At 45.2% G+C, this 26,421-nt stretch overlaps 1 protein-coding gene and 1 long non-coding RNA gene across 2 annotated transcripts in view; one reads left to right on the top strand and one right to left on the bottom strand.

Moving 5' to 3' along the window:
• Positions 1–792: 792 nt before the first annotated feature.
• Positions 793–18,910, bottom strand: LOC124261520. Its single transcript, XR_006894343.1, has 3 exons — positions 18,900–18,910; positions 1,837–1,839; positions 793–1,387 (listed from the first exon to the last, which is right to left on the bottom strand). It is a non-coding gene; the product is annotated as an uncharacterized LOC124261520 (long non-coding RNA).
• Positions 4,036–26,421, top strand: part of LOC124261518 (transport and Golgi organization protein 1 homolog) — a 37,398-nt gene continuing 15,012 nt past the window's right edge. Inside the window, exons 1-7 of the mRNA XM_046695838.1 lie at positions 4,036–6,056; positions 20,387–20,515; positions 21,079–21,112; positions 22,226–22,314; positions 24,039–24,116; positions 24,389–24,499; positions 25,565–25,636. Coding sequence (XP_046551794.1) covers positions 4,155–6,056; positions 20,387–20,515; positions 21,079–21,112; positions 22,226–22,314; positions 24,039–24,116; positions 24,389–24,499; positions 25,565–25,636 — 2,415 coding nt within the window. The 5' untranslated portion in view covers positions 4,036–4,154. The remainder of the gene's footprint in view (positions 6,057–20,386; positions 20,516–21,078; positions 21,113–22,225; positions 22,315–24,038; positions 24,117–24,388; positions 24,500–25,564; positions 25,637–26,421) is intronic.

The raw sequence follows: 26,421 nt of genomic DNA on the forward strand, positions 1-26,421 counted from the left end.
TTAAAATATAGTTACAACTGTCGTAGGTTTTAAAATGGACATTTTAATGCTTATATGTACCCCAAGGAGGACTTTCTTCAAAGAATTCATAACCTCTACAGGTTTGTATAAATTATCTAATTATTGTCACAATTTACAGTACATTATCCTGGATGACTGAGTGTGTGACCTTCCTATTTCTCAAGGTCACAGAATTGCTGTTGTCCTTGACCCTGACATACTGTGTAAAATGAAGTAGTGTGGTCTTATGTTTTTGTTTATGATTTTATTTAAATGTCATGTTAACCTGTTAGTTTCAGTGCGAGAGGATGAAGACTTCTTGCTTGGGTTGGAAGACCTTGATAAGAACTTTTTTGACATACATGACAGTTTAGATGAAGTTCGAGGTTGGCTATAGTATTGATGTGTGCCTGTCTGTAATTCTGTTTGTAATGAAGCCCTAATCCTTGTTAATGACATCTCATCATTGCTCATAGTTCAAGGTCACTGACTGGAAACACTAGAAACTTAGAAAACACAGGATGACTTTCAACATTATGCCTATTGTTTATTATTTATTAAAGCAGGAAAGTCTCTTTGTCAGGTAGATTAGCAGATTGTTCAATATCAGATAGCATTTATCATTTATCAGTTAGCATTGCTTGTATCCACCCCTATTTGCTAAACTCACCTACAAAATCCTGGGTTATGTCCCTTTAGAGTAGCCATCATTTTCCTTATGTTGCTGTCAGTTATTGAGAGCATCTCCTTTTCCTAAGCTCTGCATCTTCATGTCAGTGCATGGTTCATGTAAAAAATGTCAGCACATGTTGAGTATTGCCTGCTGTGTTAATTTTAGATATGACTCTTAGTCATTAGCAAGTTTCTGTGAAACAGTGAGTACATATGGAAGGATTTGAGGTATGGGGTGTCAAACCTTAGCATTGCATTACATTTTGAAGGATTGTAGTTATTGTGGCAATGAAGGTGTTTTCTAAGAAGTCAGTGACCTTGACTGCAGTCTCTTTTGTACACCCTTTCTCTAACCAGGACTTGTTTTTCCAGTAATCCTTTACAAAACAAATGTTATCTTGTTCCTATATTAGCTGTATAGCTTTTTTTGACCAAATGGTAAAAAAAGCCAAGCTGCATCTCTCACGATTCTGAGTATATTCGAAGACATGTATGCATGGTGTGCTCTAGAGTCTTCATGGTGTACTGCAAAGTCTTTATGGTCAGTCTAAGTAAACTTCTGCTCAGTATTAGTCGTTACACTGCTATTCTGAGTCTAACAACCCCTTGTAGAAGGTCGCATCTGCTAACCTTTTGAATTGACCAATCAGAACACAGTTTACCAAATTGCGAAAGTTAACTTTCACAGATACTGTTTGAACTTTTACCTAAAAAACTAAAATGATTCCGATTGCTATTTTCTGCACAATTGCTGTGATACACATAGAGGACGCCACCATTCACAACAGTCGCTGAAAATAGCGTTTTTGTCAATATTCCAGGATGTCATCTTGCCGAAATATCAACTAATAGTAACCATGTCGTCAGAAACCCCTAAGCGTATATACTGTAGGTCTAATATCTGTGTTTTATACGGATCTTGTTTGTTGAGAGATCAGTGTCAGCGACCGGGTAAGAGAACATCCAATAACCGTTTTGTAACTCACGCTGAACCTTAAATAGTAGCCGTTGTCTGATTGGTTAAATCCATTCGGCCGTCTTGCGTTTGATTGGACGTTCATAGGTTGCTCATAGGTTAGCTGACACGACCTTCTACTAGGGTTTGTTAGACTCAGTATAGCAGTGTAATACTGAGAATAACACTGCGCCTAAGTTGACTTCGACTGTCTTTATGGTTGGACCAGAAGTCTTCCTGGTCTCATCAGACATGTTCAGTCAGGCTGGACTAAACAATAGGTATCACATAAAAAGATTTTCTGCAATCTGCTGTGGTAGACTGACTCATTAACACTCCCAGACAAATCCCAAGGGTCTTGTTAACACCTTTTCATAAAAGAGAAATGAAATATGGCCATTTTGACGATGCTGCAGACAGAAACTTGTATATTGTTGAAAGGATGGCATGATCCACTGATGTTCAATGGATATTTTCTTCTTTTTGAGATAAAACAGTGATTTTGAAAAGAAATAAGGTTGTTCATAAAATTCTGCCAGTGTCAGTCAAAGACAGTGTAGTGCAGCTATAATTTTTCCAGCAGTGGAAAATGAATGCTCCTATGCTCATGTCGCCTTCATGGTGTATCCAGATATATTCATTATTCAATACTGCAATGTGCATGATGCCATCAAACTGATTTGCCTGATTCGCTATACAGAGTTGTGTCCCTTAGGTGTGACCAAAAGCTATGATGGTTGTTTTGAATCCCTGATTTCACCACATCCATGCTTGTGGCTTTCATCCAGTGGTAATGGTCAGAGACCTGTATCACTTTGGGCTTTACTCCAGCATTAATCGGACACACCGGTTTTTTCCAATAAGCATGAAACCCAACTCCCTCACATACTCACTATACTATGACTTTACAAGAGATGTAGACTTATTGTCAATGAAATATATTTCTATATTTACATTACTACCATCAGGTGTTTCTGATGTTAACTGTATGGGTATTGACAACTGGCTAATCAGTTGATTAGATTCTTTCATGTGTAATGATAAAGAACTTTTTTGACATTAAAGTAGGCTATTTTACAATGTTCTAAAATCAAGTCTGATTGCTACAGTTTCTACTTCAGTGGTTAAAGGACAGCTTTATCAGCAATTGAATTAACGCAATCATAAATACAAAAACTCTGGTTGTACACATATTTGGAAGGGTTTTTGACTGCACACTGCTCTGATTAAAACCCAATTCTGACCTCAACATGGACCATGACCTTAACATTGACCCCAACCATGACTTTGAGTCTGACCCATTCTTGACATTGTCTTCCGTCCAAAATTCTCATCCTTCTCTGACCTCAAGTCGCACCCAAACCTAGACTCAAACAGTCCTACTCTTTAATATGCATCTTTAGGACAAGTGAGTGAGTGAGTTTTGTTTTACGCCACACTCAGCAATATTCCAGCTAAATGGCCGCGGTCTGTACATAGTCGAGTCTGGACCAGACAATCCAGTGATCAACAGCATGAGCATCGATCTGCGTAATTGGGAACCGATGACATGTGTCAACCAAGTCAGCGAGCCTGACCACCCGATCCCGTTAGTCGCCTCTTACGACAAGCATGGGTTACTGAAGATCAATATTCTAACCTGGACCTTCACGGGTCGACACCTGACAAGACACAACGGATGCAATGAAAGTATATCAAGAAGAAAGCTAACACTTGTCTGTGCATGTTCAGTATCTATCCATGTTAACATCAGTATGTGTGTAGAAATTTCCATTACTTACCATTATGCACTATTATATGTATCACATAAATGTCCTGCACCAAATTACATATTTGTTCTTGAAGTTTTAACATGCCTAGATAGTTAAACAGAGCTTTATCGATATCACAAAATAAAGAAATAGTGGATGTTATTTATAGGTAAAGAATTCTAATACGTGATTTTTTAAATAATTTTTTTGTTCTCCTCAACTATAAGCTATTGTACATAGGATATGGTGTATTTTGTCCCATTTGATTTTGGGCAGTCAAATTTAGGCAAAGTAGATATTTGGTCATGTTAAAGAAAGAAAGAAGTCATTAGTATGATCACAATACCGAAGAGAGGTTGAACATTGTAATATATACTGTCAACCACTATTATTTTGAAGTTGAAGGGACCGATGTAAATACTTTTAGTTTTTCCAGGTTTTTGCAAAAAGTTTTTCGCTTCTTAGGTATGTACAGTTACAATCATGATTTTTATCAGATGTACATGATAAAATCTACAAATAGATTTATTACTACGAGATCAGTTGCATTGACATAACTGTTGGTGTGATGAGACGTACAGATGTGAATATAGCCTATATAAGGTATTGCCTGCGATTGACATGCGATTTCCATTTTGCAGGTGTCAATGCTCCAGAGGTTGTTGAGAGTAAAGCTGGTAAAGGGGAGGAAACTCCATCCAAGGAGGATGATGGGGCTCAGAGAGAGATGCCAGCTCAGACTGATCAGGAGAATCAGGAGATTGTGGTAGACCTAAATGACAAGTCAGAAAATGAAGTGGAAGTTCCGATTCCTGAAACCCAGGAACAACCAAAGAAAAACTTGGCAGATAATCCACAGCAACAGCAGGACCAGCCTCCCAAACCACAGGATCAGCCTCCCAAACCACAGGATCAGCCCACCCAACAACAGGAACAGCATCAGGAACAGCCTCAAGAGCATCAGGAACAGCCTCCACAACAGCAGGAACAGCCTCCACAACAGCAGGAACAGCCTCCACACAAAGCAAGTGCAACCTCCCCAAAAGCAAGTGCAACCTCCCCAACAAGAGCAGCCACCACAGCAACATGCACAGCAATCACAGGAGAGTGGTAGCCAACAGCAACAACAGCAGCAAGATCAACAGCATTTCCAGCAGCAGCCTACTGGACACAAACTTGATGTAGTTTTGGCAAAGGGTTTAGATCCTAACCAATTTATTCAGCAACAGCAACAAGGTAACCAACAGCAGCAACATCAACATGTAGGTCAGCAACAGCAGCAGCAACATCAACAACAGCATGTGGATCCACCTCAAGATTCTCATCACCACCATCAACAGTATCAGGATCAAAATCAGCCCCAACAAACAGATCACCATCACCATCAACAACATCAAACAGAACCTCACCGCCATCAAAGTAATGATGTTCACAAACAGACACCTCCACCATCAGACACTGTCACAGACATGCCGGCTGTTGTCAGTCAGCCTCCTGCCACAGAGCAGCCTCCAGTCCAGGACTTCACTGGTAAGCCCACTGACATCCCTGATGCAGACGTAATTGATTCCAAGCCAGAACTGGCAAAACTTCAAACTGACAGTGAAGATGCTGGTAGTACTGTGGAGGGGATCATGAAGACTGACACAACAGACGACAAACAAAAGGAAAGTGAAGAACAATATGGTTTTGATGCCACGACATCACAACAAAGACAGTCACTGGAACCAGTTGACATTGCCTTCACCCCTGGAGACATCTCTACGTCTAGTCAGTCTGACTTATCCCCCAGTATGGAGGAAAGGGTGATGACAACAGACTCAATCCCAACTCCCACTCTAGACATCAAGGCAACTCAGGTGGAGGACCAGACAGCTACTGGAACAGAGGAACAGAATCTGAGGCAAACAGTGATCGATGGGACCACAATTCCTTTGTATGATGACATGGAAGGAGATTTTGGACTGACAACTGCACAGGATCAAGAAACATCGTCTGAATCTGTGGCTGAGGTTTCAGCTTCAGAGTCTCAGTACAAAGCAGATCTTACTGACTTGCCATTTGCTGAAGAACCATCAGATTTCACGTACACACAGGATGAAGAGCCAAAGCAAGAGCAGGAACAAAAGGAAGAAGTTAAAGACGTAGGACAGGAAGAAGTAAAGGAAGAAGAAAAGACCACTGTGGCTAACCCTGAGAAAATATTAGTTAATGATACCCAGAATACTGAGGAACCTCCCCTTCACATTGAACCAACTGCTGATCAGATATATCATGGTGATGACTTTCTGTCACGCAAACCTCTATCTGTGGGTCAAGGTCATCCCCCTCAAAACCAAGTTCAAGGTAAACCTGAAGAAGCCAAACCACCAGTTGAACCATCTCAAGCTACTGAAATCCCTGGGTCAACCTTGGCCTATGACATCACCACACCTCCATCAGATTTTGGTGAAATTCCACCACCACTTTCTGAAGCTAGAAGGTTGCCAACTGATGAGGAGCAAGGAGGTGCAGCTGACGCTCAGATTAAAGCACCCCCAGTAGAAGATCCCTACCAGACAGGATCTCACAACAGCCGGCAGTTCACCGAGGACCACTTGGAGGAGGAAACGGTAGCTGGAGAAGGAGGAGGTCTGATGGCAAGTCTGGAGTCCAGCCTGAAGGCCATCATTGTAAAGGTAGGACAATTTGATGGGTGGCCTTAAACATGACAATATTTATTGTCCCCCGCAACTCGTTTTGCGGGGGGGTGTATTAAAATGGACTCCGTCCGTGCGTCCGTCCGTCCGTGCACATTTGTCCTTTCCAGAGCAGAACTCTAAAACCGTTCAATATTTCTTCACCAAACTTGGCACATACATGGATCTGGTGGTGTACTGGTGCCTTTTGGTAGTTTTGGAATTCTGAATTAAATATTTTTGGCGTTTCCATGGCAACAAGTTCGACTTTGACTGAAATTGTTGGTAGTGCTCTTTTCCGGAGCAGAACTCTAAAACCGTTCACTATTTCATCACCAAACTTGGCACATAGATAGATCTGGTGGTCTACTGGTGCCTTTTGGTAGTTTTGAAATTCTGAATAAAATATTTTTGTCATTTCCATGGCAACAAGTTTGACTAAAACTGAAATTAGTGGTAGTGCTCTTTTCCGGAGCAGAACTCTAAAACCGTTCAATGTTTCTTCACCAAACTTGGCACATAGATAGATCTGGTGGTGTACTGGTGTCTTTTGGTAGTTTTGGATTCTGAATAAAATATTTTTGGCGTTTCCATGGCAACATTTTCGACTTAGACTGAAATTGGTGATAGAGTTCTTTTCCGGAGCAGAACTCTAAAACCGTTCAATATGTCTTCACCAAACTTGGCACATAGATAGATCTGGTGGTGTACTGGTGTCTTTTGGTAGTTTTGGAATTCTGAATAAAATATTTTTGGCGTTTCCATGGCAACAAGTTTGACTTAGACTGAAATTGGTGATAGAGCTCCTTTCTGGAGCAGAACTTTCAAAACCTTCCTTCCACTTTTCTATATACACACCTAAATATTTGACATAATCATAACTCGTAGACATAATCATGAAGAGTATTTTGCCATTGCAGGGGATATTGATGACTTTGTCTTCTTGTTTTTCCTTATCCTGACTCATGCTTAATTGCTTGTCTTCTTCTTCTTGCGAGCTATAGTGGAACACTTGAATCCCCTTTTGAAGCTCCCTTAAAAAAAGTGGACGTAAAATGTCAGAAGAAGTCCTCCTTGGGGTACATATAAGCATTAAAATGTCCATTTTAAAAAGCCTACGACAGTTGTAACTATATTTTAATAAAAATATTTACAAAACAAAGATGTTTTGTCTTGTGAGACCATCCCTATAGGGCCCCCAAGGGGCCAAGCAGGTAACTCTAGCCGACAACCTCGCACCTCACTTTTCATGCTGTCGTTCTTCGAGATAGACGTGCGTGTGTGTTCATCGAAGTTTCTACTTCAGCCTTTGAAAATGAGTGGTAAAGAGTCACCTGCTGTATGTATGGTTCCTTTTCTTTCGCACGGGCGCTAGATGGAATTGTTGGTTGATTTTTTCATTCATGATTGTTGTAACTTTGCCGGCCAGACTCCATTTTTCAGGCAAGATGGCGGTCTGTTTGGCTTCCTTCGGTCCTATGTTTTGTAACTTTTAGAAGTTACATAGCTAGGTCGGTGGGTTCTTTAGGTTACCCGTTGTAGGCTTGCCTAATGTTTTTTCACTTTCAGTGATTTTAAGGTGAGTTTGGTAAGTTTTCATATTTTTTACGCTGTTATATGTTAGGCAGGTAGCTTGCATTTTCTCCTCTTTCATGTGTACATGTTAAAGGGTTAAAATCGCGTCAGCTTTTGGCAAATGGTTTATCGCCCGTGCGTATTCTTTTTTTGCTATTACTTGTGTTATCATATATATGTGTAGTTAAACTGTACATCAGTTTCCATTAATATGGTTCTGTTTGTTACAGTTTCATCCTTGCGTTGCATGTGGTGCTATGTTCGTCTTCTGTTAGCTGGGGTGGGGTTAAACGGGCCAAGACAGCGAAAAAACCTTCTTCCCCTATTCCCTCCACCTCAGCACAATCTGATTCTGCACCCTTAGGGTAACGGACTTGTCTTCTATTTTACAGCAACAGATGACTTCGGTTCGTTCACTTATCTCGGATGCGATGTCCGGTCTCCGGCAGGAGATCGGTATCCGTTCAGGGGTTAGTGGCGATCCGGGGTCGTCTGTCGGAGGTACTCCTACCTCGGGCTTAGGCCCAGGGACGGGTTCTGCTTCCGGAGGGGTGCTTGCTTTGAGCCTCAGCTCTGGTATTGGCCTCACTGCTAGTGCGCTTGTGTCCGGCCCGAGCTTAGGCTCCGGTACAGCACAGCTCACTAGCGTTGGTACTTCGGGTCTCGTACCATTGACAACCAGCACCCAAGCTGGGGATACTCGAGCGTCGGTGTTGCCGATCGCCTCGGTGCCTTCCAGTACTCCGGGGAATCCTGCTTCGGCAGGCACTTCCCTGGGTTCTTGGCGACTTGCCTCGGCCTCGAGCCTAGGATCGGTCGGGCCAGGCACCTCGGCTCTTCTTGCTCCCTTAACCTTGTCCGTGGAACCGGCTTCTGTGATTGCGGAGGTGACTCTTGACACTGAGAGTTCACTCCCGGAGGAGCAGGAGGAGGAGGCCATGGATGAGGACGGGGGGCAGGAGGCATCGGGGGAGGGTAACTTCTCGCTTGGTCCGTCCCTACGGCAAGTGCGTGAACGCATTGCTTCTATATTGCCGCAGGTGGTCGTTCTGTCAGACGGCCCCGACCCCATGGAGTTTCGTCTCCCCGGGGAGGCGTTTGCTCCGTGTCGGGTCGCAGAGTCCCATTTACGTATATTGCCTTCACTCATTAGTGAGGTAATAAATCCTCTGCTATCAGGTGGCAGGACACGCTTCGAGCTGAACCGGTGCTACTTGATGGGAGGGGATGCTCTATATGAACCCCCGGTAGTGGATGAGTGCATTTCTGCCTCAGTCGCCCTGGGGGGGGGGGGGGGGTGTGTGTGGGTCATCGGGCCATAGCCAAGCGTCGGCTCGTCAAGGTCGGCGCGTACCTCCATTCACCTCCAACAACCAAGTGTTGAAGTCCGTGTATCGTTCATTCGAGAGCAATATCGAAATGCAGTTCAACATCTTAAGGTTTCTGTCCACTCGGCTAACCTCTCAGCGCTGCAGAGGAAGCTGGTGGACCAGGAGGGCGTGGACGACGCCGTGTCATCGTCTACGTTAGCGAGGCAGCTGACGGAGGTGCATTCTCATCTGGCACGCGACGCCATTCGGTCGTGCGCAAGCCAAATGATGTGTGCAGTCATGGGCCTCCGTCGGTTGTGGCTGTCAGTGGCCAGGTATTTGCCAGCTACTCAACAGGCGCTACTTTCTCTGCCCTTCAGGATGGGTTCAACCCTTTTCCCGGGGGCATTGACAGTAGTCAGGGAGACCGCGGAGGTGGTTAGTCAGTTTAAGGATTCTAAACCCTTACTCAAACAACCCCTCACTTCTCGCGCCCGGCCTCCCGTCCTTGTCTCAGCTTACCCTTCCTCGTCAGGAAAGGAAGCGCCTAAGTGGACTGCTCCACTACAGGCACGTAGAGGCAAGGGCAGGGGTAGAGGAAAGGGCAAGGCTGCTTCCTCTCAGCAGCATTTTCAGAGGAAGGGGAAGTCGGCCCCGGCTTCCCAGTAAGCTTTCCTCCGGAGCCCTTAGTGGTCCCGGCACAAGCAGTTGTTACACTGCCGTCTGCCGGGATTCACTGCCTATTACCCGACGTCCCTGTCGGCTGCCGACTACCTCTGTTCCTTCGGGAATGGGAGAAAGTCACATCAAATCCCTGGGTCCTGTCCACACTCAGGGATGGCCATATGCCGCAGTGGAAGCGAGGCCCTCCTCCTTTCTCCGGGATTCGTTGCACTCCAGTGCCGAACTCTCAGGAGAAGGCGGATATTCTCTGTGCCGAGGTCCAGTCGTTGCTGGACAAGGCAGCCATCGAGGTGGTTCCGACGGGCCAGGAAAATCAAGGGGTTTATTCCACTTATTTCCTGGTTACCAAAAAGGACGGAGGGTTCAGGCCCATTCTCAATTTAAAGGGCCTGAACAACTTACTAGAGGTACCGTCCTTCAAGATGGAGACACTGCGTTCAGTGATCTCATCTGTGGAGGCAGGGGATTGGCTCACGTCAATCGACCTCAAGGACGCATACCTCCATGTACCAATGCACCCCGAGTTCAGGAAATACTTCCGGTTTTCCTTCGATGGGAGGTGCTATTAGTTTCGTGTGCTCCCCTTCGGCATCTCCATGGCGCCAAGGGTGTTCACAAAACTAATGTTAGTGCCTGCTCAAGTCGCCAGGGCACAGGGCAACTTTTTGTTACCCGTACCTGGACGACTGGCTTCTCAGAGCACTTGCCACTAACTTGAGTCGGGATTCCACACAGTCAGTGATGGACATTCTCACCAGGCGAGATTCGAGACACAGCAGGGTTTGGTCTCTCTGTCTCAAGATCGCATTTCCAAAGTCCAAAGGATTGTTTTACAATTCCTTCAGTCCCCCAGGGCCTCAGCACGCACATGGCTTCAGTTGCTAGGCAACATGGCGGCGACAGTGGACATACTTTGGCATGCGCGTTTGAGGATGCGACCAGTTCAGCAAGCGTTAGCACAGCTGTGGTCACACTCGGAGAGTTACGAGACAATTCTCCTAACTCCAGAGTGGCTTATTCCTCACCTGAGGTGGTGGACCGGCACCGGGAATCTAGCCACCTGGAACGGTGCCCACGCTCACAATTCAGACGGACGCCTCCCTCTTTGGGGGGTTGGGGGGTGGTTTGTTCCTGGGAGACCTCACAGAGAACGAGACGACCTTACACATCAATGTGTTAGAATTGAGAGCAGTCCAGTTGGTGTTTGAACGCTTCACGGAGCAGGTTCGGAACCGTATGGTTCATCTAGAAATGGACAATCAAACGGCGATGTCCTATATCCTGAAGCAGGGCGGTACGGTGTCTTCGTCACTCCTTCAGGAGGCGTGGCAGTTTCTACTGTGTTGCGACCAGTTCAACATTCGGGTCTTGCCTGTGTATCTTCCGGGGGAGGACAACGTTCGTGCAGATGCTCTCTCACGTCGTATCCTGGCCCCTCACGTGTGGTTACTCAACCGGGAGATATTCGGGATTATCTCCCAGTTGTTAGGGTCGTTCCAGGTGGATCTGTTTGCCTCTGGGGTGACGAACCAGACTCCTGTGTTTTGCTCACGGTTCCCGGATCCAGGAGCGATAGCCTCCGATGCCTTCCAGCTCGATTGGCCGGACAGTGTTCTGTGGGCTTTCCCACCGATACCTTTGATCACCAGGGTCCTATCACAGCTATCACGATTACTTGTGCTTCTTGCACCTCTGTGGTCGTCTCAACGCTGGTTTCCGGTAATATTCAGGTCGCTCGTACAGCCTCCTGTACTATTACCGATTCGACCGGACCTTCTATCCCAGAACGGCCAGTCACACCCAGATCCCAGGATCCAGTGGGTGGCTTGGCCACTGTCAGGAATCGCCTCCGAGCGAGCGGAATTCCTGCACCAGTTGCAGACAATTCTGGCTTCGCGGAGGGATTAGACTAACTTACAGTACGAGGATAGATGGGCTTGTTATGCACGTTCGTGGGGAAACAGAGGGATACTTGATCCCTTTTCTTCGACTGTAGTCGAAGTGTTGGAGTTCTTACAGTCTCGGTTAGAAGCCGTCCTAGCCGCGTCTACTATCCGAGGCTACTCCACGGCTATTTCAGCCTTCCACATTCCTGCCGAGGGTGCCCTTTTAGGACAACACCCTTTGGTCCAGCATTTCTTAGCAGGTGTGGACAGAGTGCATCCGGTCATCCGACGGACAAGTCCCCCATGAGATCTGTCCATCGTTTTAGATTGGCTGTCTAGTCCTCTCTTCTACGATATGTCGGGGTTGTCGCTTCAACTATTGAGTTTGAAAACGGCATTTTTGGTGCCAATTACATCAGGTAGACGGGTCGATGACATTCATGCTATGTCATCGGACCCGGAGCTTACCATTTTTCATAAGGATAGGGTAAGCATTCGATTACCTGACTCCTACCGCCCTAAAATCGATAGAGCGTTTCACGTAACTGCCCCTATCGATCTTCCCGCCTTTACGCTCCATGCTTCATCTGGTAGCGCAAAACGTAGGGTGCACATGTTAGACGTACGCAAGACTCTTAAAGCCTATATCAAAAGAACAGCATCTCTCCGTAGAGAGAAACAGTTATTCTGTTGTTACGGAGGTGGTAAAGTCGGCCACCCGGCTACTACACAAACATTATCGAGATGGATTGTGTCTGCGATTTGTATGGGATACATACACAAAGGCCTGTTTCCCCCAGAGGGGTTAAAGGCTCATTCGGTTCGAGCTGTAGCCACGTCCAAGGCGTATGCTGCTGCTCTGCCCATTGAGGAGATCTGCTCCGCGGCTATTTGGAGCCGACCGAGTACGTTCATCCTCCATTATCAATTGGACAAACACTCGCGTGAGCGTGCTCGGTTTGGCCAGACGGTTCTCCACAGTGGACAGAGTAACACCTCTCAAGCCGAATGAGCCTTGTCGATGATATACTCTGTTTTACACTTGGTGTCGGGACTCTATTCCTCCCCCCATTGCATTGGTGAAGGTATATGGTGGCGGTTTTTATTTCCGATCTATTTTTGGTATTGGTGCCTTACTTATATGTTCCATTTTTCCCCGCTTGGCTAGCGGTGCGCTATTGGCAGTAGTTCGTTTTGGCAATGGTCCCCTGTATTTACTCACTTCCACCTATCAGGCTGGGAGGTGGAGTTTATCATGTGGGTCTGTTACCGATAGACCAATGGGCATATAGGCTTGACTTCCCGGGTCCTCGCCTTAGTCACGCCCCCCGCTTTGATTGACATTGGCGGTCACGTGACTAGATAAGTGTGATTTTCTATTTCCATACGGCTGTAGTTAGTAACTTCGATTGGATCAGTGTGTCAGACAGAATGCCACTCCCAGGTTATTGTCTTTGGGAGTCTGTTTTATGCTTATATGTACCCCAAGGAGGACTTCTTCTGAAAAAAGAATTATATAAACCTGTAGAGGTTATGAATTCTTTGAAGAAAGTCCTCCTTGGGGTACGGCCACCTGCCTCCCCTCATTCTGTCTGATACGTTCAGCATGAAAAGTGAGGTGCGAGGTTGTCGGCTAGAGTTACCTGCTCTTGCCGGTAGGGGGCCCCTCGGGGGCCCTATAGGGATGGTCTCACAAGACAAAACGTGTTTTGTTTTGTAAATATTTTTATTAAAATATAGTTACAACTGTCGTAGGCTTTTTAAAATGGACATTTTAATGCTTATATGTACCCCAAGGAGGACTTTGTTCAAAGAATTCATAACCTCTACAGGTTTGTATAAATTTTAGGCTTTTATACTAAATTAAGCTGTATAAGGGCTTTAGCAAGGATTTAACAGCAATATGGTTTGAAATTTATTCTAAATTTGTCCGTTTTTTCACGTTGTTGACAACATGTTTCAACTTGTTTACATTTCATTTCTTGCAGGTTTCGGTTGTCAGCTGCTGATCTGCATTCTTTATGTCCTAACTGTTCTTCCAGCTTTTGCTGTAAACTTTGTCAACATTTATCTCAAATTGAATTTTCTAATTATTTATATTCTGTTCATAGACGTGCCAAGGACAGGTTGAGGCGACAATTACAAGTCTTGTCTCAACAGGGTGAATGCGTAAATAACCGTGGGTTGTTGTCTGTCGAGGTACATCATTCCAGTGAGCTGCCGATGGCGTCTTCAGAGCAGAGGAATGAGGTTTCCGGCCCTAGGAAGAGGTCATCGTCATCGGTTCAACAACCCTCGTCGCAGTCTAAGAAGACTAGGACATCGTCTGCTGTGAAGACTAAGCCGTCTTCGGTCAAGTCGTCTTTCGGGGCAACGAAGAAGTCGAGGTCCTTCGCAGCAGATATCAACCCATCGGACGAAGCAGACGTTTACGATGAGCCGCCGATTCTCATCCCTGAAGTACCGGTGAGGAAGAAGACGAGATCTTCTTCTACACTGACGCCAGCAACTATATCAACGCAATCACTATCTACGCAGACTGCAGATACCAGGGAGGACAGGCAGTCCTTAGATGACACCTCAGCACTGTCAGATGCGGGCGTCATCTGTACAACAACACCAGTTATCAGCGCAGACCTTCAACCCGGGCATCTTTATGCAGCAGTTTACCCAGCAGATGATGGACCTGATGGAACGAAGGTTCGCACAGGAGAAGGCTGCAGAGAAGCAGACGAATCTGCAAGGAGGACGAGCATCGTCTACACCTCATTGGGATGAAGGAAGCAACCTGCATGAAGGGAACGTTCGTGAAGGGAACGTTCATGAAGAAGACAGCACTCGTGACAGCAACACTCGTGACGGCATTCGCTAAGGCATTCGCGGAAGAACCACTCGTGAAGACGCTCATGGAGACAACAGTCGAGAAGACAGCATCCCCGAAGGCATTCGCAAAGGAAGGAACAATTATGAAGAGGCTCCTGCAATAGACGAGGAGCATTCGCGAAGGCATCGCAGATCATCCTCATTCTCGGACTCAGACAATCATCGGAGGTCTGCGCGAACGTCCCGTAGAAGAGAGAATACACCTTCACGAAGGCATACACCTCACAGAGACAGATCACATTCACGCAGGTCTTCAGGAAGGTCTTCATGGTTGTCGCCACGCAGATACAGATCACCTACCACATCTCCAGGAAGGCACTCGCGAGTGCCTTCGCGCAGGCTTACACATAGATCTCCACCTAGAGATCAGGACCAACGGCAACGATCTTCAGAACAAGACACATCTATACCTGAAGATGATGGGGGAATTATTTTCTCCGACACAGAGATTAAATCCTGGATGGCTAATGGTTTAGAGCTTGCATCACCATCTAAAGAGAATAATGAAGCATACACATACATGATGTCTAACGACGATTTTGACACGCTGACGCTGCCACCCATAGACCCTGTATTGGACGTCCCAGACAACCTCAGTTCAGCCTTCAAGAAGGCAACGAAGTATCAAATTCAAAGCATTCCACCTTTTAATGACAAGAGATTTTCACTACACCACATGGAACCATTCATGAAGGCCCCAGACATAGATGAAAACTATAAACTCATCAATGACGCTCGCATCAGGACTTATAAAGTGGAGGACAAGAAGCTAGCGCAACTAGACACAACCACTAGACGTACCTTCTTTGGTTTAGCCAGATCAAGAGCCATCAACGAAACCCTAATTGCGAAGTTTGCAAATTCAACATCTGAAGAAGATCAAATGATCTACTCAGCCTTACTGACCCAAAGGAAAGACCAACAGTTCATGTCAGAACATTTAGCGTCTACATCGGCGGGATTAACGCTGCTAAGAAGACAAGGTCTACTATCATCTTGTAAATGGAGTGAGAAGTTCACCAAACCGTTATTCAGAGCTCCATGGGCAGCAACGAATATCTTTGCAGGGGAGATTGAGGACGTGGCAAAAGAAGTTACGAAGGAGTCCAGAGAAGTCATGATGATCAAGTCCATCGATACACTGGCCAGCGTTATCAGACAGACATCACAGCGCTACTCTGGCAAATCTAAATTTGCAGGGATTCAGAGAGCTAGAGACAAGAAATATGGCACTTCCAAGGGATATAAGGATTCTTTTCGTCGCCCAAACCGGAGCTCCCAGAGGTAACCCCGGAAGAGGCAGAGGATTCAGAGGTGCCAGGAACTTTAGATGTTGATGGACAGGGTCGGAACGACTGGAGTCTTCCACCCACAACCGTTCCCGTACAACCCTCACCAGTTGGTGGACGCCTACAACTTTACTGGAAGAATTGGGGAATTCTACAAGACGATTATGTATCCCAGATACTACACAGAAGATACACGATAGAACTACAAGCAGTTCCACCTTTAACAAGCACTCCTCAGATGTACAACTATGCTACCGATCAGAAGGAGAAACTACTCGATGCCATTACAACTCTACTCGACAAGAAGGCAGTCGAAGAAATAAATATCGTCACACCCGGTTTTTACTCCCCAATTTTTCTAGTTCCAAAGAAAAATTCCAAGGAAAAGTTCTGACTGATTTACAACATGAAGAAATTCAACCAGGATTATCTAAGAAGGCCCGCAAGATTCAAAATGGTACATCTTCCACAACTCAGACAGATCATCCGTCCGTCAGATTATCTAGCCAGCATAGATCTACAGGATGAGTATATTCACATCCCAATACATCAGGACTCAAGGAGATACCTCCGATTCCTATTCAACGGACGTCACTACCAGTGGAAGGTACTACCGTTTGGAATATCGTCGGCCCCCTGGTTGTTTACTCGAGTGACAAAGCCCATCATCAGTTACCTACATCATCAAGGTCTACGCAGTGCGTTTTACCTAGACGACTGGATTCAAGCTCATCAAGATCCTAATCTACTCAGACGGCAACTGGCATTTACAATCAAACTACTCACTCAACAAGGATGGTTAGTAAATCATCTCAAATCGGAATTGGAACCTACACAGGATCTACAATTCCTAGGGGGGTAGTGGGGTAGCCTAGTGGTTAAAGCATTGGCTCGTCACGCCGAAGACCCGGGTTCGAATCCCCACATGGGTACAATGTGTGAAGCCCATTTCTGGTGTCCCCCGCCATGATATTGCTGGAATATTGCTAAAAAAGCGGCGTAAAACTAAACTCAGTCAGTCAGTACAATTCCTAGGAATACGAATCATCACTTCAACGAATCGACTACTAGTCTCGGAGGACCGTTGGATCAAGATATAACAGATGATATCACAAACACTACTCACTCCGTTACCACTACGAGAGTGGCAGAGTCTACTCGGTCTCCTCACGTTAGCGCAAGACATGACACGCAGAGGCAGATTACTTTTGCGCCCACTACAAGTGTTTGTGAACGATCATCTAGACAGTCTGGATCCATTCGTCCTACCGAACGAACTGAAACCATACCTATTATGGTGGACACGGAAGTCGAATGTCTGCGCAGGAACCTACTTAGCAGAGCCGGAATCCAACATTCATCTCTACGCAGATGCGTCCCTTCAAGGATGGGGAGCTCACTTAAACAACAAAGTGGCATCGGGGAAGTGGTCGAATCAGGAACAAAAACTACACATCAACATGCTAGAGTTGAAAGCAGTTATAAACGCCTTACTACACTGGTCCAGCATACTAAGGAACGCTCAACTGATGATCCATACAGACAACTCCACAGTGGCGTTTTACATCAACAAACAAGATCAAGGAGCATGTTGGACCTCAGCTTTCAACTATTCAGCATAGTAGACACCCTGAACATCGACATAAAAGCATCACACATTCCCGGAGCCAGAAATGTGATAGCAGACGCCCTAGCCCGTCCAATGAATCCATCACCGACGGAGTGGATGTTACATCCAGAGGCATTCAGGGACATCATTCGGACAGTAGGATCCCCACTGGTAGATTCTTCGCAACCAAGTTCAACAAACAACTACCAACATTCGTCTCTCCGGTTCCAGATCCTCAAGCATGGGCAACAGATGCTCTAAGCATATCTTGGGAAGGACTAAACGCTTACGCGTTCCCTTCCCCAGCGTTAATACCGAAGGTATTACAGAAAATCAAGGTGACGAACAAGTTACAACTGATTTTGGTCGGCCTTTATTGGCCAGCGAGAGAGTGGTTCCCCAACCTCATACAAGATATAGGAAATCCAATCCTACAACTTCCAAAGTGGCCAAATCTACTGATTCATCCACACACCAAGCAAGCACACAGAAACCCAACAATGTTTCAGCTACACACATGGAGCGTATCACGACTTTGCTTGAAGAAAAGAGGATATTCCACCAGAGCGGCCAAAGCAGTAACTTTAGCCTTACGTAGATCAACCCGTACCTTGTATGATGACAAGTGGCAAAGTTTTGAGAAATATGCACAGAATAAAGGCTTCACTGCGATGGAAGCAACACATCCTCAAGTGGCAGAATATCTTTGTCATCTCAGACAGACAAACGATTAAAGGGATCTACACTCTCTACATACCTAGCGGCCTTGAGAATGGGATCTCAATGTGGTTTTACAGCATCTTACCAGTGAAGATTATGAACCACTAGAAAGGACATCATATGAGAAATTAACTCATAAAACCCTGTTCCTCGTAGCCCTAGCAACAGCGGCAAGGATGTCAGAAATTCATGCTCAAGACTTCGGAAGAACAAGATTTGACACGCATCGTGACACAGTGCATCTGGGACTAAGATGGGATTTTATAGCAAAGAATCAACTGCCTGGTCAACCAGACAGACAATTCCATATCCCAGCACCTTCGTCGATATTAGGACCGCAGGATACTCAAGATCGATCCTTATGTCCAGTCAGAGCATTGAAAATATATCTACAAAGGTCTAAATTGAGGAGACGAAAATTCAAGCGCCTTTTCATCCCTCTATCCACGGAGATACCTACAGAAGTCTCACGTACGACTATATCAATATGGATGAGAGCCGTCATATTTAAAGCCTATAAAGCAGCAGGACTTGATCCTCCACGAGCCTCCAATCTTCATGAAGTCAGAGCACTGGCATCCACACTAGCTCTGCATGGAAACTGCTCCATCTCAACAATAATGGAGGGCTGCTTTTGGAGATCGGAGACGGTGTTTGCCAACCACTACCTCAGAAACATGGCTACAGAGGACGTCTCCGGAATCCACCAGTTTGGGCCCCTTGTAGCACAACAATTGACGGTACCTCAAAGACGCTGAGATAAATCTCACCCCTTTGTCACGTGACTTGTAAAAGCCAACACTCAACAGAGTTACGGTTTTAAAGTCCATGCGCACGTCTAGGACAGGCTAGCATGAGTGATGAACCCTGTACTTGTAAGGACTTACTTGTACACGAAGTAGGGTCACTTCTCCACTTGATGCAAGCATCAAGAGAGGGAGTTGCATAAATCCACACAGAATGTCAGGAGAAGATATTCCAGGATAAATCTGACAACTTGTGGTCCCCCCACTCATCAGAGGAAGCTGGAAGAAAGGACAAATGCCATTAGAAGTTCCCTAGGGGGTATAAGGACATAAATCAGCAGAGAATCCAGAGTGGCTTGACCCACCACCGATTCTGTCGGATTCTACAAGCAATTAAGCATGAGTCAGGATAAGGAAAAATATGTAATTTTCTTATTAAAATTGATATTTTATGTTTATCCTGACTCATGAGGTTAGCCCTCCCAACCTCCCCTCATGGCACTCTGGATTTCCCTGCAAATCCAAGTGTCGGGCTCGAATATACGGAGAGAGTGACAAGCATGGCTGATCATGTGACCAACTTTTGGCGCCAAAGATGGGTTAAAGGGAGACTACTGGGGTGAGTGATTTTACGTCCACTTTTTTGAAGGGAGCTTCAAAAGGGGATTCAAGTGTTCCACTATAGTTCGCAAGAAGAAGAAGACAAGCAATTAAGCATGAGTCAGGATAAGTATAAAATATCAATTTTAATCAGAAAATTACATTATTTAGGGACAAATGAGGTTCATTTCATCAAGGTTGTTGGTTTAGCCTGGAAGTTAAACAGTTGTTGCAAGACCTGGGCTAGATAGGTGTGACCATAATAATAGCACTGATTGCAAGTTTCACCAAAGTGGTAATGTCAGTTACCTAAAGGACTTTCAGCTTTTTCCTCACCAAGCTGACATCATGAATCCAAGCTCCCTAATGCTGTATTTCACCAACCCCAGCATGCAATGTGAGCGACATTGTTTCATGTATCATGGCTGAAACCTATAAATACACAATGCCATAAAGAGTGACTGAGCATGGTTTTACGCTTCTTGTAGCAATATCATAACAGGGGAGACCAAAATGTCTTTGGCATGATGAGCGAACACTTAAACAGCTACTCTACCCCACTGCATGCCCTTTTAGAATGTAACAGATGTTATATTTGGGGTGAAACTGTATCAGCAGAGTACTATTCCTAGTACACTTAGGGTTAAGTCCATCTTGGATTCCAACCCACACTCTCAGAGTGAGGCACCTAATTACCTTCAAAGTAAAGCCACACACCATGATGTAACTGGAATACTGTTGAAAGCAGCATCAGGGGCGGTGGGGTAGCCTTGTGGTTAAAGCGTTGGCTTGTCACGCCGAAGACCCGGGTTCGAATCCCCACATGGGTACAATGTGTGAAGCCCATTTCTGGTGTCCCCCGCCGTGATTATGCTGGAATATTGCTAAAAGCGGCGTAAAACCAAACTCAGTCAGTGAAAGCAGCAGCCTACTCACTCACAGACAGATATTGTCTACTTCATCCATGTAGAATCCAGGTTGAGGCTAAAATGTAGTGAGATATGTTAAGAGGTACTGGTCTGTTCCAGCTGCCCCCATCCCTGCAGTCCCTCCTGGAGCAGGAACCACTTGGACTGTCGCCAACACTCTTTGTTCTGGTTACCATAGCAACGATGATATCCTTTGCCACCATCATGTTATGTGGCTGTATCTGTGGGGTAAGTGAAGTGGTCGGGATAATCGATGTTTATGCAAATATCCTTTATCAGTCAATCATGTTAATGGACAATATGCCATGTCTACATTCTATTTATAGTCCGGTTGGGATTTAAAGTATTTGTATTATCAGGGATTTACCTTGAGTCTTGTATTTGAGGGTCCCTGGGACTCATACTCTTAATTTTCAGGGAGTTCTGGACAACAAAATGGGGGTCCCAGACACTTAAATATTATCATTAATACTGTTATTGTATTGTATATCATCATCATCACTTAATTATTACAGTAGTTAAATTGCATATGATACCATAACCCAGCTAGTAGCAAACTCAGTGATAACCTATTGTTAGTTGATTGGACTTTTTACAAAAAGCATTTGGACTTTTTCTGCATCCCTGTGGATGCCCTAATTAATTTTGTTGCATCCATTTTCAATTTTTATGCATATAGGATCCAGAAATTCACGTCCTGTAAATCCCTGGTATTATGCTGAGATACTGAAAATATGTGCTTAAAACTAAAGTTTGAAATCTTTTAAAATTTGTAACATAAATTCTTTCAGGGGGGCAAGCAAGTTACAAGGAAGGACCCACTTGGTGAGTTCACGGTGAATTTAAATCATTTGGAGATTTCGGATTTGAATCGGTTCTTAGCAGTCTATCTCTTTGAAGTATCTAGGGGATCATACAACCATCATACCAAGACAACATGGATTGTACGTCAAAATATTGAATTAGGAGATAAACACCATGTGTTGGCCAATTTCTGGGTGTTATTGAGTATTTGAAGCACAGGAATTCATTTGGAACCGATGGCGTCAGCCGGAGGTTTTAAATGAAATATTCCCGTGCTTCAAATACTCAATAACACCTGGAAATTGGCCAACACATGATGTTTATCGACATTGTAAACACAAAAGTAAACCAAAAGGTCCACACACGTTTTTGTGTCTGCACTCACTGACATCGAGTACGGGTACAGCAGTGAAATGTCAGCCGATCGTTTCGACTGTTTCCCATGGTAGCATCTGGAACTGCTCATTTGTGACGTCATTCGGACTTTACGTCACAATATGATTTTAATGACGTCATCACAGCTGACGACGTAACAATACAATGGTGTGAGCGATGTTTGCTTGTATTAATATGCAGCGAATTTCCGGGAATCGAATACCATTTGATCACGTTTTTCAACCAATCAGATTAAAGAACACAGTGACTCTTGGTTTACAATATTGGATTGTATGGTCGAGAATCAGTTAGGGGCTGTACTCTTCATAATTTATGGCTTGGTCGGGTGATGATGATATTTTAAGGAGGGGTCACCCATTGTGTTCTGGGGAGGTAAGGGGGGGCATCAGTTTTGTACACATATACTAGGGGGAATTCAGGGGAAGGGGAGTGTGTCACTTACTTCGTATGTAAATTTTAGGGGTGTCATTCACATTGTACATGCTTCTCCATGAAAATCATCATCAGCCCCCCTAGCCATAAATTATGAGTGATCCCTTATTTACAGGCCAGCATCGTTCAGGTAGGATTTGTAGGATAGGTTTTTTACAACAAACAAACCGACAATCAGTAGTGAATTTGAGTTGTGTATTCTTTGAAATGGTATACAGGAGGTATCTGAAAATAACCAGATCCAATCAGTGCATGCTTGACTTTGTTGTTGTTGTTTGGCCATGTAACTGTGTTGTGACTTTCCAGTTGTTGTCCGTGAGATTGAGGAGAAGCTGTTCATTGCTACCAAGGAGAAGGAGAACTTAGAGGACCAGCTACAGCTGATACAGAGTGAGGTGAGGTAGTCAGGTGGTGGATGTTGCCTGATGTTGGAGTGAGTGTGTGAGTGAGTGGAGGTCACACCTTTACCCGGAGCGAGGTGAGGGCGATGCTGGTGTGAGGTGGTGGATGTTGCCTGATGTTGGAGTGAGTGAGTGAGTGAGTGGAGGTCACACCTTTACCTGGAGCGAGGTGAGGAGCGATGCTAGTGTGAGGTGGTGGATGTTGCCTGATGTTGGAGTGAGTGAGTGAGTGAGTGTGTGGAGATAACACCTTTACCAGGAGTGAGGTGAGGGGTGATGCTAGTGTGAGGTGGTGGATGTTGCCTGATGTTGGAGTGAGTGAGTGAGTGTGTGGAGGTCACACCTTTACCCGGAGCGAGGTGAGGGGTGATGCTAGTGTGAGGTGGTGGATGTTGCCTGATGTTGGAGTGAGTGAGTGAGTGTGTGGAGGTCACACCTTTACCCGGAGCGAAGTGAGGGGCGATGCTAGTGTGAGGTGGTGGATGTTGCCTGAAGTTGGAGTGAGTGAGTGAGTGAGTGGAGGTCACACCTTTACCCGGAGCGAGGTGAGGGGTGATGCTAGTGTGAGGTGGTGGATGTTGCCTGATGTTGGAGTGAGTGAGTGAGTGTGTGGAGGTCACACCTTTACCCAGAGCGAAGTGAGGGGTGATGCTAGTGTGAGATGGTGGATGTTGCCTGATGTTGGAGTGAGTGAGTGTGTGGAGGTAACACCTTTACCCGGAGCAAGGTGAGGGCTGATGCTAGTGTGAGGTGGTGGATGTTGCCTGATGTTGGAGTGAGTGAGTGAGTGAGTGGAGGTCACACCTTTACCTGGAGCGAGGTGAGGAGCGATGCTAGTGTGAGGTGGTGGATGTTGCCTGATGTTGGAGTGAGTGAGTGAGTGAGTGTGTGGAGATAACACCTTTACCAGGAGTGAGGTGAGGGGTGATGCTAGTGTGAGGTGGTGGATGTTGCCTAATGTTGGAGTGAGTGAGTGAGTGTGTGGAGGTCACACCTTTACCCGGAGCGAGGTGAGGGGTGATGCTAGTGTGAGGTGGTGGATGTTGCCTGATGTTGGAGTGAGTGAGTGAGTGTGTGGAGGTCACACCTTTACCCGGAGCTTACTAGAAGTGAGAGCTGATGCTAGTGTGAGGTGGTGGATGTTGCCTGAAGTTGGAGTGAGTGAGTGAGTGAGTGGAGGTCACACCTTACCCGAGCCGAGGTGAGGGGTGATGCTAGTGTGAGGTGGTGGATGTTGCCTGATGTTGGAGTGAGTGAGTGAGTGTGTGGAGGTCACACCTTTACCCAGGAGCTGGAAGTGAGGGGTGATGCTAGTGTGAGATGGTGGATGTTGCCTGATGTTGGAGTGAGTGAGTGTGTGGAGGTCACACCTTTACCCGGAGCAAGGTGAGGGCTGATGCTAGTGTGAGGTGGTGGATGTTGCCTGATGTTGGAGTGAGTGAGTGTGTGGAGGTCACACCTTTACCCAGAGCGAAGTGAGGGACGATGCTAGTGTGAGATGGTGGATGGTGCCTGATGTTGGAGTGAGTGAGTGTGTGGAGGTCACACCTTTACCCGGAGCGAGGTGAGGGGTGATGCTAGTGTGAGGTGGTGGATGTTGCCTGATGACGTAGGAGATAGGGAAGAGTGAGAGGGAAGACTGTGTTATTTCTACTTTCCATCTTTCAGTGCATGTGTAAATTAGTCGTGTTATGACATAGTTTGAAATCATATTCCAGAAAAAACACATTGAGGAGCAGCTGATGTCCCAGGAGACGACCTCAGGGGGTGTGCAGACCGAACTACAGAATGTCAAGGTACGGAATGCCGCATTGCATAGAGCAGTGGCACTGAGACTAATGTGTGTAGAGTTATAAGATGGACCTCCATTTTCTTCCACACCTGATATCAAACAAACGTCTGAAATGGACATATTGAAAGCTATGACTTTTCTCAATTCCTAGAGGAAGTTATTAGTTAAATTGTCCATCTGGAATTCCATTGGGAGTAAGCAACTTAAATACATGTAGATACCTTTGAAGCGGCAACATGTCGGAGGATTTTGACATATTTTTCTGATGTGTTCCAGCTTCACAATGAGGCTCTGAAAACCCAGATGATGAGGCTGGAGGAGCAGGTGGACGACCTCACAGGTCAGGTGTCCTCTACCAAGGGAGACACTCAGTCCAAGGACAAGCAGGTGAGAGTAATGTAGGCTGTAGCGTGACCTTTGAGGGGATTCTGGATAAGAACAGGTCCCCAGTAACCAATGCTGGGGTGGTCGGTAGCTTGATTATGTGTCAGTTGTCCCTGTTTGTTATTGCTTCTCTTATCAATCAATCAATAGTTGTTTGGACTTCAAGATCATATTTCAAGGTCATCATCATGAAGGAGAAATAGGGTATAAGAGTATCAGGTATAAGATTATGAAAAGGGATTAAAACATCTTTGTTATTGTGAAACAAAGGCTCCTAATTCTTTTTCATGTGTCATTGTACAAAATTGAAATATCAAAGACTTAAGTCAAGGCACAATCGCACAAGTGAGTTTTATTATCTCGACTGACAACATGCAAATATAGAGTGAAGATGACCTGTGTATGTGAGTTCTCATGGGATTATTATCCCCCGCCGTGAAGTGGAGCTCCGTCCTTCCATCCGAGATGATGGGGACAGATTTTCTCAAGAACCGTTATAGATAGGGAAACCAAATGTGGTATGTGTTTTCAGGACACAAATGCCTTGATGGAGTTCGAAAATGGAAACCGTGTTATGATTTTTTACAGAGTTATAGCCCCTTGTCATGCATTTCTTGACTTAGTGCAACTTAGTGCAAGGTATTTTCTCAGAAACTGTTTTAGATAGGGAAACAAAATTTGGTGTGTATTTTCAAGAAATGAATGCCTTGATGGAGTTCGAAGACGGAAACCATGTTACAATTTGTTACAGAGTTATGGCCCCTTGTCATGTGTTTCTTGACATAGTGCACGGTATCCCCAATGGGGGACAGATTTTCACAGAAACCGTTTTAGATAGGGAAACAAAATTTGGTAAGTGTTTTCAGGACATGTCATGGTGGTGTTTAAAAACAAGAACCAAACAGAAACGGACACTGTGGCGGGGGATATTGATGACCATGATTTCCATGACTCTGAACTGGAATGTAGTTGATGAGGTATATTGTATGAACATGTTTTTCTCGCTTCAGTAAACTTTTGTAATACTTATGTTTTTTGGTAATGTTTACACTTTTGTGTTGCATTTAGGTTAAAGACTTACATAAGCAGATTTCTAAATTAGAAGAAAAGAATAAGAAATCAGAGGAACAGTTACAAAAGGTAAGTGCAATGTATTACTGGACAAAGTCCGTGTACACCAGAGATGGATTAAATTGTTTTCAAAACCAGTTAGCATGCTTATCGCAGTGCTGGTAGGTCAGCCTGTCACTGTTGACATGTGTCAGACATTATAGGTACAGTGAAGCCCCGTTAGTCCGGACTCCGATAATCCGGATGTCTCGCCTCCCGGGCGATTTCAGCTTGTTACCAATCTATGCCTATATAATTTGCCTTGATAATCCGGAAATTCGGTTTCCGGAACCGGACGGTAAGTAGCTGTCACCAATCAGTAAAATAAACAGTAAATTGCTTCACAGTCCGGACGCTGTAAGTCGTGTTCACGAACCGTAACAACACCGCCCGGCGATGTTTACTTAAATAACTGGCCAACTGGGTTGTTGTTTTAATTAGACATAAAAAGCTCCCGACTGAAGATACTGTACATTTGGCGCTTTGATTGACACCACAATACAAAGGCGTGGATGACAAGTGAGCTGTTTTGTGATTGGTTAATGTACTTTGACAGACAGATCCGGGTCACGTGGACTAAAAGTGATTTTGCTTTACGACAATGCTGCAAGTCGAAGTGTGCTTCGCTAACTTTGCTAAATGTGACCAAATACCACGCCTCATATTCAACCGATGGATGCAGGAATAATTCGGACATTCAAGGCATACTACAATAGATCGCTTGTTAGACATTACCTCACCTGTGCTGAGGCAGGACGTGATCAGACACGTCAGATCAACATGCGGATGTCACTCGGTAAAATTATTGATGTGAT

Source organism: Haliotis rubra, unplaced genomic scaffold, assembly GCF_003918875.1.
Source record: "Haliotis rubra isolate DU_JTF1 unplaced genomic scaffold, ASM391887v1 Scf80, whole genome shotgun sequence".
Taxonomy (NCBI): domain Eukaryota; kingdom Metazoa; phylum Mollusca; class Gastropoda; order Lepetellida; family Haliotidae; genus Haliotis; species Haliotis rubra.